The sequence below is a fragment of the Elephantulus edwardii genome, unplaced genomic scaffold (assembly GCF_000299155.1).
Source record: "Elephantulus edwardii isolate Elephantulus edwardi_28Jun2011 unplaced genomic scaffold, EleEdw1.0 scaffold00024, whole genome shotgun sequence".
Classification (NCBI taxonomy): domain Eukaryota; kingdom Metazoa; phylum Chordata; class Mammalia; order Macroscelidea; family Macroscelididae; genus Elephantulus; species Elephantulus edwardii.
Window position 1 is genome coordinate 11,702,595 of NW_006399774.1, and position 12,689 is coordinate 11,715,283.

The following is a 12,689-nucleotide window of genomic DNA, read 5'->3' on the forward strand; positions in this document are numbered from 1 at the left end:
TTTTACAACTAGGAAGTTCACATGCAAGGCAGAGGTGAAGTAAGGAACTGCTTATGAGGTTTTCCGTCCATTCCAACAACTACGAAATAGTGAGAAGAGTTGGGACCTCAGAAGGCTTTTAGGACCAATTAGTAGGCTCTGTGTCCAGGAGAAAACGAATATACTTACCAGTGGCTTTTGAGCTGCGATGGTGGCACTTTATACAAGGTTCAGCTCATCTGCTCTGCTGGGGACCTTCAGCCCTGTCTGTAATCAGACTTCCTTAGAGGTGCTTGAGCCCACTGTGGGGCTGGTTGAGGCTGGTGTCTGCGCCCTGCCCCCCACTCATCCCCTCTGCTCCTCCTGGGTCTGGGGAATGGCCGTCCTGGGTCCCACTCCCTGGGGGTGAGGTGGACGGTCAGCGTGGAGCCTGGTGACATGCCAGTGTGGTCCTACGTCCGCAGGCATATGGTGCTTCTGAAGGAGCAGTATGGGAAGCAAGTGGTCGTGAACCTGCTGGGGAGCCGCGGCGGAGAGGAGGTGCTCAACAGGGCCTACAAGGTAGCGTCCATCTGTCCCTCCGTCTGCCCCATGCCTACTGCTGCTGCCCACCATGGGCGGGGGGGGAGGGGCATCCATGACTACAGCTGAGTGGGGGAGGAGTGGGGAGGGGTATCAACAACCACAGCTGAGCTGAGGGGTAAAAGGTGAGGACGGGCATCTCCCACCACGGTGGGGGTGAGGGTGGGCGTCCTTGACCATGACTGAGTAATGATGGGGAGGGGCATTAGGGGGAGTGGCATCCACACCACAGCTGCGGCGGGGGCAGTGCTGAGTAAGGGGGACACCCACAACCACAGCTGATGGGGGCAGTCGGGAGGGGTGTCCACACCATCACAGCTGAGTCAGGGGGAGGGGTGTCCACACCATCACAGCTGAGTCAGGGGGAGGGGTGGCCACACCACAGCTGATGGGGGCAGTCCACACCTTCATAGCTGAGTTGGGGGGAGGGGCGTCTACTCCGCTGCTCAGCCTTGATCCAAAGGCATTCCTCATCAGTTCTGTGGGTCCCTGCAGGCACCCCACCAAGCCACTCCATTTCTCACTCTGTGGATGAGAAAGCCCACCGCACCAGCTCTAGCGTCTCTCCTGGGCCTGCCTCTGTTGTGGCTTCTCACCATCTCTCACTGTCTCCAGTGTAAAACATCCCTGTCTCCTGGATCTAGGGATTTCCTTGCAGGGTCCTCAGATCCAAAGGTCGTACTCTCCTCCCCTCTTTTTCTTAGTGGTAGTTGTTGTTGGTAGGTGCCGTTGAGTCGAGTATGACTCATATCGACCCTGTGAAGAGTGGATCTGAACCCTGTCCTGTCTTGTGCCATCTCTGACACATTCAAGCCCAGTCTACAGTCACTGTGTCAGTCTATCTCATTCAAGGTCTTCCTCTCCTCTGCTGACCTTTCTAAGGCTGGCCCCTCTTGACAACATGCACAAAGTCTGTCAGGCCGAGTCTCAAGTCCTTGCCTCCCGGGAGCAGCCTGGTGCATGTGCTCCAGGACAGACCTGTTTGTCCTCTTGGCCGTCATGGCATGCTGTTGTTAGGGGCCGTCGAGTTGCTTGTGACACATAGTGACCTTGAATACAGCAGCTCTGAGCCCTGCCCTATCCGAGCCAGCCCCACTATCTCTGACACAACCACCCCGGTACCCCAGTTACTGTGTCAGTCAGTCTATCTTATCTAGGGTCTCTCTCTCCCCTGCGCTGTCCCTCCTCCTTTCCAAGCACGATGTCTGTCTTCAAGTTCTGGTCCCTCCTGGCCACGTAGCCTGCAGAAAGGATAGAGGTTAGAATTTACAACACATTACAAAATGTGGGATTATGGCTGGAAGAAGAAGAAAATCCAGAGTTCCCCTCAGAGGCAAGGATGGTGAAACCTCTTCTCACATGGTCTGGACACATCGCCAGGAGGGGCCAGGCCCGGGAGGAGGACATCATGCTTAGAAAAGTAGCAAGTCAAGTGCAACAATGAATGAATGGAAACCCTCAATCTCTGTAAACTTTCATTTAAAAAAAGAATAAATAGTGTATAGTTTGGTTGGTTTTTTTTTTTAAGAAGGAAGCCAGCAAAAAAGAGGGAGACCCTCAAAGAGGTGGATGGATGCGGTAACTGCAGCATTGGGCTGGATCACAGAGATTGTGAGACTGCCCCAGGACTGGTCAAGGGGCTGCTCTCTTGTGCATGAGGTCACTGTCAGTACCAACAGGACAGCACCTCATCCCACAAAGAGCCATAGTCAGAAATTACCTGCACCCACCACTAACCGGCTTGGGTTTCTTAGGGCTTCCTAGGGTTGTTTGAAATGCATAGGGCCAGCCCCTTGTGGGAAGAACTTGCTGGCAGGCCAGTGTTGCAAAGACAAGTGTTACATAGTTCACTAAAGTGTTACAAAGTCCTGTATGCAGACCTCCTGGACCCAGGCAGCTGAGCACTTATCTCACTTGCTTTAGAAAGCCTCTGCACAGCCTCTGGTTGCAGGTTTTGCTTGGCCAGCCCCGCTTTTTCTGTCTGGGCTGTTGCTATTAGCAACAAGCTCACAAATATTTCCCCTCTCCTCATCTTGGTGATGATGCTGCCTTCTTATGTTAAGGGGAGACAGAGAGGAAGCAAAAAAATAAAAGCGAAAGAACAGTAGTGCTAAGAAACCCGGATCTGTAACAGAGTCTAGAACTAAAGTATCGTTTATTTAAGTGAAAGAGGAACTCGAGTTGCTGGCACCCCTGTGCCTTGATTATGGGAAGAGATGCTTGAGCCCAGCTGCCAAAATGAGTGGACATGCTCCTAGGGACTGAGACCCTCTCGTAATGGGGGTGGTGGTGGGAGATGGTTGTGGCCTCCAGTCCTCAGGTGGAGGGAGGGAGAGGGGGCACATTTAACTCAAGGATGTGGAGTCAGAGCTCAGAGCACCTGCCTCCACGTGGTAGGGTCATCACATGAAGCCTAGAGTTCCTGTGACAGATGACATAGTAATGTTTTTTACTGTGTCAGGGATACTGGCATGGGGTCCCTGGCCCAGCTGTGCCCAGTTTTCTCCATAAAGTGCCCACTCAGAGTGTCAGGGAGCTATGACTCATCTCAGCCAACTTCTTCAGGCTGGCCTGTTGGTGAAGTAAGCCCTTTGCTGATTTCCATTCTGGCAGGTTGTGGATAGGCCTGGGAGGAAGGTCAGGTTGGCTGACCTACAGTCCTTTCAGTCTGTAAAGGTTATTAGTACCCCTGGCTGCACAGACACTGGACTAAGTGGCGTGCGGTACAGGATGAGGCGGGAGGGGGGGGGGGGGGGGTTTGAGGCCGGTGGTGGGTGGAGGCAGCTCTTTTGTCCTTGATCCTGAAATTGTCTGGAGAGGAGGTTGAAGAGCTGCGGGACCAGCCGTGGACAGGGACGTGGAGCTGAGTGACCACGCCCTGGAATCCACCATCTCTCGTGCACCTTCTGCTCATGCGCTGGGCCTGGGGGAGGCTGACCGCAGGGACTCTATCCCCCACCTCTTCCCCTCGTCACACATCCTGCAGCTGCCCACAGGCCCCAGCCTGGCCACATCCACCAGACACATGTGCTTCACTCAGGTTTCCAGGGCAACTGTGAGCTGGATTATGAGCTCCCCGGCCTGCGGTGACACTGCTGTGCTGGCTCTGTGGCACTGGAGGGGGTGGGGGGGTGAGAATAGAGCAAGCTCCCACCCGTGTCCCCTGAGAGCCAGGCAGGGTGTGATGTTCCCCCTCCTTGGTGTGCCTCTGCCCAGGGTGAACCCGCTGCCACTTTGCAGGCAAGGGGCTCTTTGTAAGTCTGGCCCTCAGGCGGCTGCTCCAAGCATCCCCTTAGGGACCCGATGCACCGAGGGCTGACTGGGGTGCTATGAGACAGGGCGGGCCTTCAGCTTCCTCCTTCTCTTCCCCGCCCCTTTGCAGAAGTTGCTCTGGGCTTCTTGCCACGGAGACACCCCTATGATCAATTTTGACTTCCACCAATTTGCCAAAGGCGGGAAGCTCGAGAAGTTGGAGAGTCTGCTGAGACCCCAGCTGAAGCTGCACTGGGACGAGTTCGACGTGTTCGCCAGGGGCGAGAATGTGAGCCCGCGGTGAGTGTCCTGCAGGGCCCCGGCGTCCTCTTGGCCGAGGGGGCACAGGGGCAGGGTTGCGCTGGGCGCAGTGTGAGTCCTCTTCTCTCCTGGACACTCGGCCACAGCTCTGAGATGCTCAGTACGTCGGGTCCACCTGCCTCTTTCCCCTCCTGTGATCAGAAACATGCCTTTATAGCCAAACATGTTTCCATTCATAGCACCTGATGTGAAGCCAGGGGGGCTCAGGACAACAGGCAAAGGAGGGTCCTCACCATGGTCCTGGGACACCTGGTAATTCAGGTCTCCAAGGGGGCCCAGAGGAGGGATACCTGTTCAGCTGGGATGGCCCTGTGAGGACGGGGAAAGGTCTGTTCCCTCAGAGCTGAGAAGGTCCTGTGAGGACGGGGACAGGTCTGTTCCCTCAGAGCTGAGGAGAAAGCAAGGACCATGTGCCGTAACTGAGTCTGGGGTTGGATCTGCCACTTCCCAGCGTTCCTGGGCTGTTGGCCACATGGTGATGGCGTCTGGTGAAACAAGGGAGGGCTGCTCTCGGTGCCCATCTCCTGGGGTCTGTAGTTAGGTGTGTATTGTGCCCCACGCTGCCCCGTGGGACACTTTGCGACCCTGGTCTGTCCCCATCGTCCTAGCTTTCAGAAGGGCACTCTGCGCATGAACTGTCTCGACTGCCTGGACCGGACCAACACGGTGCAGTGCTTCATCGCCCTTGAGGTCAGTGTCCGCACCCTGGCACCACGCCGGCCTCACGCCCCAACATTGTGGGGGTGTTACAGTGCCAGCTCTGACCCAGGGAGGGGGTGGCTGGCTGAGACCCTATGCAGCCGAACGGGGTCACTGTCAGAGTCCTGCACGCAGCGGGGGGGAAGTGAAAACCACCATGAAAACATGAAGCTGGCCACGCTCACGGGTCCGGTGCAGACGGGCGGAGCCCCCGCGTGGTGGCCCTGGTGGTGGTTCTTATAGACCATTGAGTCAGAACCAGCTTCTAGCTGACCCTCTGGAGGGTTTTCAGAGGCAGGTAATCACATGGAGATGGCCTATCTTTCTCTCACTGAGCAGCTGGTGGATTTGAACTGCATACCTTTGGGATTGTAGCAAGGCTTCTAACCACCAGTCCACCAGAGCTCCCTTAGTCACCCTTTAAGCCCTGAACAAAACTCCCCAAGAGATCAACCTCCAGCCGAATGACCGACGTGTAAGGTTAGCACAGCTGCTCATAGGAGGAGGATAGGCCACCCCTGTGGAGGAACCGCCTTTGAAAACCCCCTGGAGTGTCAGCTGTGGGTTCCTTCTGACTTGATGACACACAATGACAGCATAAGGTGGACAATAACACCAGGGAAACACTCACCCCTTAGAATAATGAACCACTGAGGTAAAAGAGCTCCATTCGCCCCATGATAAACCCCAGAAGGCGGGAAGGTTTAGTGGAAATGAGAACAATGAGGAGATGGGAGGAGTGCGGTTACCTCATGAGCATTGGCATAAATGTCATAAACCACAATGTTTGAATAAAAAAACAACATAACTTTGTGAAGTTTCAAATCACAATAAAAAAGTTGAAGGAGTTGGAACGGGGAATAGGATTGCATGGAATGGTCAGGCTCTCCTGTCTCATCTCATAGATGAGGGGTGGTCAGCTGGCTGTCCAGGTCTCCTGTAGTGGTCATGGTGGGGTCAGGAATCCCAGGTGGGCCCAGTGAAGAAAGTTAAATGATCCGTGGAGGAACTTTGTCTGCATCCAGATCCTCCTCTCCGGGTCGGGCAGCCTCCAAGGCCCCGAGTAGGCTTCTGCGTGTGAAATGAAGTGTTGGGGTGACCCCGTGGTGCTGACCCAAGGCCAGGGTGGCCAGCGGCATGTACGACCCAGTGAGCCTGTCCCTCTGTCCCAGGTCCTCCACCTGCAGCTCGAGAGCCTGGGGCTGCATTCCAAGCCTATCGCTGACCGCTTCGTGGAGGCCTTCAAAGCCATGTGGTCCCTCAACGGGCACAGCCTGAGCAAAGTGTTCACAGGCAGCCGGGCCCTGGAAGGCAAGGCCAAGGTAGAGCGCTGGGGTCCGACAGGGGGGCCTGGGGGCGGTGGCAGGGCCCTGGGAGATCTGCTTATGGCCTCGCGTCCCGCAGGTGGGCAAGCTCAAGGATGGGGCCCGCTCCGTGTCACGCACCATCCAGTCCAACTTCTTCGATGGCGTGAAGCAGGAGGCCATCAAGCTGCTGCTGGTCGGGGACGTGTACAGTGAGGAGGCGGCTGAGAAAGGCAGGATGCTCATGGACAACACAGCTCTTCTGGGTAAGGGGCCCCTGCTTGGTGGGGGCACATGCTGGGCAGCCCATGGTCCTGGCCTCCTGCAGCCCAGGATGACAGGCTGCAGACCCCTCCTGGGCAGAGTGGACCCCTCTCTGGACTCTGCTTCCTCCTTCATGCTCTGACCAGGATGTCTGAGCAGCGTGCAGCCACTGCTGCATTTCCTGGGTGTGTTCATTTCCTAAGGCTGCTCCCGCCAGACCACTGTGGGTGGCATTTTGAAGAACAGAAATTTGGTTTCTCACAACTGAGGAAGCTGGAAGTCTGGACTCAAGACTCCCAGGTGAAAGGCCTCCACTGGAGGAAGGCCCTTCCCCAGCATTCCTCACGTCCCTGAAAGTATTCACGTGGCAGCTCTAGCCCTAGCCCAGTTAGCTCTGTGTGCCCATCTCTGCTCTCCTTGTTATGTGCCATCGAGTTGCTGCGACTCATAGCGACCCCATGTACAAGAGCCCTAAACGCCTTTCTATCCTGTGCCAACCTCGCCGTCTCAAACACACTCATTCCTACCACTCCACTCACAGAATCGATCCATCTCATAAAAGGTCTTCCTCTCCTGCGCCGTCCCTCCACTCTCCCAAACATGATGTCCCTCTCCAAGGACCAATCCCTCCTTGCAACATGCCCAAAGTATGTCAGACGAAGCTTCAGAATCCTTGACTCCAGGGAACATTCTGGCTTCACCTTCTCCAGGACAAACCTGTTTGTTCTCCTAGCAGTCCATGGTATATTCAACACTCTTCTCCAGCACCACAGCTCAAAGACATCAATTCTCTTTCTATCAACCCTGTTCCTGTCCAACTCTCTGATGCATAGCACGTAATTGTGAAGACTATAGCCTGGATCAGGCGCACCTTAGTCTCCAGCCTGACGTTATTGCTCTTCAGTACTCTTGAGAGGTCCCTCACAGCTGACTTTCTCAATGCAATTCGTCTGCTGATTTCCTGGCTGCTGTTACCAAGAGTGCTGACTGTGGAGCCAAGTAAACTAAAACTGTTAACTATCTCAATCTCTTCACCATCCATTCTGATGCTGCCAATTGGTCCAGTCGTACTCTCCTTATGACTCTGAAGTAATAGATGTGGAACTCACCCAGTTCCCAAACGGTGTCATTCACTGTTGTTACTGTTTTTATATACTATCAAGCTGGAACTACTTAGTGGTTGACACGCTGGTGTTCAGAGGCAATGAATTACACAAGAGGAGAGTTCCTATCTTTCTCCAATGGATTTGAACCATGTACCTTTGGATTGGTGGTATTTACTACTAAGCCACTAGAGATCCCTGAACCATCGAGTGTCACTGTTGTTATTAGTTGCCGTGATATATGACTCAGAGCAGTCCTACGAACAACACATCTGAATCCTGCCCTAGCCTGTGCCGTCCCCACACCTTCTGACACACGCAAACCCATTGCTGCTGTCCACCTGGTTGAGGGTCTTCCTCTCCGTTGCTGTCCCTCCACCTTCCGAAGCATGATGTCCCTTCTTCAAGCAATTCCCTCTCGTAGCAATGTGCCCAAAGCATGTAAGATGAAGCTTCAAAATCCTTGCTTCCAAAGAGCAGTCTGGCTGCACCTGCTTCGAGATATCCTTCTGTTCTTCTGGCAGTCCAGAGGATGCTCTTCTCCAGCGCCACAGCGCAGAGGCATCAATTCTTCTATTAACCTTACTCATTGTCTGGCTCTCAGATACACTGCAAGTGATTGGAAGGACCATGACCTGAATTAAGCACACCTTAATCTCACATTAGCATCATTAATTGTCAGTAACTTGCAGAGGTCCCCAAACTTTCCTAGTACAGTTCATCTCCTGTTACAGTGTCATTGTTGTTGTTCTGTGCCATCGAGTTGCCTGCAACTCATACTGACCCCTATGTCCAGCAGCTCTGAAGCCTGCCTTGTCCTGAGCCAGCCTCACTGACCCTGACATACCTATCCACATTGCCCCAGTTAAGACAGTGCCATTAGCATAACAAAAAGCCTGCTTGCCTGTAGGATGGCATCCTGGCTGTGGGGCTCCAGACACCCCCACATCCATCCTAGGTAATTGGGAGTCTGTGGCTCTTTGGTTTGGTGTGTTGTGGTGTGGGGCCTCCCCTTCTGCTTTCTTGTCTGAAGGTCAAAGCCACCAGAACTCCTGTGAGGGAGGCAGGAGCACTCCAGAGGAGGCGTGCACCCTTGTTAAGGGTTGATGGGCCCTGGTGTTAGTTTACTCCAGACACTTTCTCAGGAAGAATAGCCCTGGTCCCACTGGCAGGTATCACCTGTCCTGGCAACTTCACCTTGAAGATGACGTGTGTGGGTCCTTAGAACATAGAGAAGTGATGCTTTTTGTGTCCTGGTGACTGAGGCACCTTCCAGTCTCGGCCACGTCCATCAGGATTCCGTCAACACATATACTTTTTTTAGGGGAATTGAAGGGACAGCTTTAGATTGTTATTCCTTCTCATTTGAACTTTTTGAAAAGTATCGTGGAAATATGTGTAACAAACCATTGGCCTGTTCAACACCATTACATGTACAGTTGACACTGATTGTGTTCATCATATTAAAAAGCCATCAATATCTGTTTCCGAGTTATTCCACCCCTGTTGTGAACTGAATTGTGTCCCCTCAAATGCATGCAATGATCCCAAATGATATGATACCTCACTAGGGAGAAAAGTAAGCCAAGGGGGGGCCCTCAGAACTACCCAGAAATTATGGTCAGGAGGGGACGATGTCCTTTTGTACCTGGGACCCTTCACCAGGAGCCTTCTCAATACTAAGAAAAGCCTGGGTCTTTGGGGATCTCCAGGGAATTCTTGGTCTATAGATGCTGAAGGAAAGAAGTGTTTTCTTCCACAACAGAGAGAGAGAAGTCCAGCCCTGAGAGCCTGCAACCTTGAATCTGGAATGCTAGCCTCCTACACTTGAATTCACAGTCAACCCCCTTGGCACCAACAGTCAGGAAATGAAAATGAGTTGTATTGGGAAAATCGCTGTCAAGGACCTCTCCAGAGTGCTAAAGAGCAATGATGTCAGTCTAGAGACTAAGGTATGCCTGATCCAAGCTGTGGTCTTCTCAGATACTTGTTATATATCTGAGAGCAGGACAATGACTGAAGAATCAATGACTTTGAGTTGTGCTGGAGAAGAGTATTGAACTTACCTAGAACTGCCAAGAGAACCAACAGGTCTGTTCTAGAGAGAGTGAAACCAAGCTGCTCCTTGGAAGCAAGGATTTTGAAACTCCATCTCACATACATTGGACATATTGTGAGTAGGGACCAGTCCTTGGAGAGGGCTATCATGGAAGGATGGAGGGACAGCACAAGAGAGGAAGACCCTGGATGAAGTGGATGACACAGTGACTGTGACAACGGGGGCAGGTGTGTCAGACAGTGAGGTTGGCTCTGGATAGAGCAGGGTATAGAGCATTGTTCATAGGGTCACTATGAGTTACAGTCAACTCGATGGCACGTAACAACAACAAACTAAGAGAATGATTTCTATTTGGTAAGGCCATTCTCCTCTGCTGTCTCTATCATAGCAACACTGGAGGGCTAAGACGTGGTTTCCTGCCTCCGAAGACCTGCTAGAGTGTCAGCTATGAGTCATTTCCGACTGGAGGGCACAGAACAGTATCAGGGAACTAAGACAATCCATTAACCGAATCTCATTGGCCCCTAAGCTGTGACACCCCTTCCCTCCCATCCCGGAACCATGTGGGGTCACTGGGAGTTGAAATTGACTCACCCGCACCTGACAGTGACATTTCCATGACTTTGCTGCCTGTTGCTGTAGAGAAATGGTGGTGTCAAGTGGTTTGCAGCCTCTGCCTTTCGAAGGCCCCTGATTTGGTCCAAGTCGATAGCCTGGGACAGGGACCCCCTTCTGGGTCGGAGGTTTGAGCTGCCGAGAAATGTACCATTTTATCCCTCCCTGTATTGGTGTAGAGGGAGCTCTGGTGGCTTAGTTCAGGGTACTACCCACCCAAAGGCATGCAGTTCGAATCCACCAGCTGCTTCCTGGGAGGAGGATGAGGCAGTCCACTCACTTGCAGCCTCAGAACCCCGACAGGTCGGGTCCCCCTTGTCTGCAGGGCTGCTGTGAGTCAGGATCAGCTCTGGGGTTGGTTTGCTTTGTTCCAGTGACTCCCAGGATCCTGAAAGCGATGTCAGAGCGGCAGTCAGAGTTCACAAATTTCAAACGGATCCGTATTGCCATGGGCACCTGGAATGTCAATGGTGGGAAGCAGTTCCGGAGCAATGTCCTGGGGACCGGAGAGCTGACCGACTGGCTGATCGACTCCCCCAAGCTCTCCGGCATCGGCGAATTTCAGGGTGAGCAGTGACACATCCCCCATTACCCCTTCGGTCCAGCCTTTCAATAACTACTACCATGTAGAATTCAATGGTGAATTCTTTTTTTTTTTTCACCTTAACTTTTTGGATCATTCCAGAACACCTGCCTAACAAACTCTTGGATACTTTTCTTTTTTTAAATCTGTAGATTCTTTTTAAGAGCAGTTTCAATTTACAGAAAAATTAACTGAAAATCCAGAGTTCCCATATAAACCTTTGCCCCCTCATCCCATACACACAGGCAGTTTTCTCTGTGATTAACATCTTGCATTTTCTAACAGGAAATAAACCAGGATACATTGTTACTAACCAAACATTGGTAGTTGACTTGCAAGTTAGAATTTACTCTGGGTTTTAAGACATCCTGGTGACACAGTGATTAAGTACTTAGCTGCTGTGTGAAAACCTAGGGGTTCAAACTCACCTTCCAATCCTGTGGAAAGCAGCTTCCCTAAGGAGAGCAGCGTGGAAGCCCTCTTAGCCATTTTGCGGTGTCCTGTGGAGTCGCTGAGCTGGATGTGACTCAGGCAGTGGGGATGGCTTGGTGGAGCCCTTCACTGGTGCACTGTCTCGGTCCCTGCGAGTCAGAGCCCACTCGATGGCCGTGGGTTTTGGTTTTTTCTTGGTCTTGGTGTTGGCACAACCCTGTGGGTTTGATATGTGCATTATGCCATGTGTCCACCCTGACAGTGTCCTGCAGAGGTTTCATTTACCTGAACATCACAGGCTCACCTGCTCTCCCTCCCCAGTCCCTGCCACCACTGGCCTTCTTTCTTCTTTCTGTCTGCCTTCTCCAGAACCTCCTATGATCAGACTCCCACAGTGTGTGCCTCTTTCTGCAGGACAGGGCTGCACCCATCACTCAGCCAGCAGCCATGGTGTGCACTGTCAGTCCTGCAGGGTCACCAGGTGGTTTGTGACCCCCAGCCCTGTAGTGCTCGATCAAGGTCATTCCAACTGGGAAGCTGTCTTTAAGGAAGGTGGGGTGGACATTAGACACATTTCACACACATGATCTCACGTGGACTTCACAGGGGCCTGGGACAGGGATGGTCACAGACCCATCTTGGAGATGACCAGAGGATGTGCCTGGGCGATAGCTGAGGGTCCTGTGGGCACCCATGGGGTTGTGGAGGACTAAGGGATCTGTGCGCGTGTGCTGAGTGGGCCAGAGGATGCACACTAGCTGCAGGGACCAGGGTCTCTCCCTGTGATCCGGTGAGGACGGGTGGCTCTGATTCCCTCTATCCCTACCTGTCTTGTAGGTGATGGCAGCCCAGCTGACATCTTTGCTGTGGGCTTTGAGGAGATGGTGGAGCTGAGTGCTGGGAACATCGTCAATGCCAGGTGAGTGACCAGTAGGAAGGGCAAGAGGTGGTGCCCAGTGGGGACGTGGCTGCAGTGGGACCCCAAGGCTTTCCTGGAGCCATGCTGAGCCGAAGGTCTGCTGCCCTCTTTCTGTTCTCCTCTGCACCCAGCCTGCCCCACCTGTATCACCTCGTTAGCACACACTCCCAGGTGTTGACTGGAAGCTCAAGAGAACAGGGATGCCTCAGTGACCAGGAAATTCCAGTATGTGAGAGCTAGCACTCAGGAGCCAGAGACCAAGACCGAATTTTTCTCTTTGTTGTTGAGTCTTAGTGAGGGACAGAATGAAACACTGCCCAGTCCTGCTCCAGTCTCCCCAGATGTTACTGTGTTGGAGTGTGTTACATTGTAGCAGCCACTCTGATGCAACCCAGTCCTGCTCCAGCCTCCCTGCTGTTACTTTATGGGGAGCCTGGTACATTGTAGCAGCCACTCTGACACCTGTCACTGTGAGTCTTCCTCTCTTGCATAGGCATGCCTTTCTGCTTTACCCAGCACTCCGCTTTCTCCTGGTACTGTCCTTCCTGATAACACACCCAAAATATTTGAGGGAAAG

General features: G+C 53.0%; 1 protein-coding gene across 1 annotated transcript in view; it reads left to right on the top strand.

The window, feature by feature from the left end:
- Window positions 1–12,689, top strand: part of SYNJ2 (synaptojanin 2) — a 162,868-nt gene that overhangs the window by 104,311 nt on the left and 45,868 nt on the right. Inside the window, exons 9-15 of the mRNA XM_006882758.1 lie at window positions 444–540; window positions 3,944–4,113; window positions 4,743–4,824; window positions 6,006–6,155; window positions 6,238–6,403; window positions 10,553–10,744; window positions 12,031–12,112. Of these exons, the coding sequence (XP_006882820.1) occupies window positions 444–540; window positions 3,944–4,113; window positions 4,743–4,824; window positions 6,006–6,155; window positions 6,238–6,403; window positions 10,553–10,744; window positions 12,031–12,112 (939 nt within the window). The remainder of the gene's footprint in view (window positions 1–443; window positions 541–3,943; window positions 4,114–4,742; window positions 4,825–6,005; window positions 6,156–6,237; window positions 6,404–10,552; window positions 10,745–12,030; window positions 12,113–12,689) is intronic.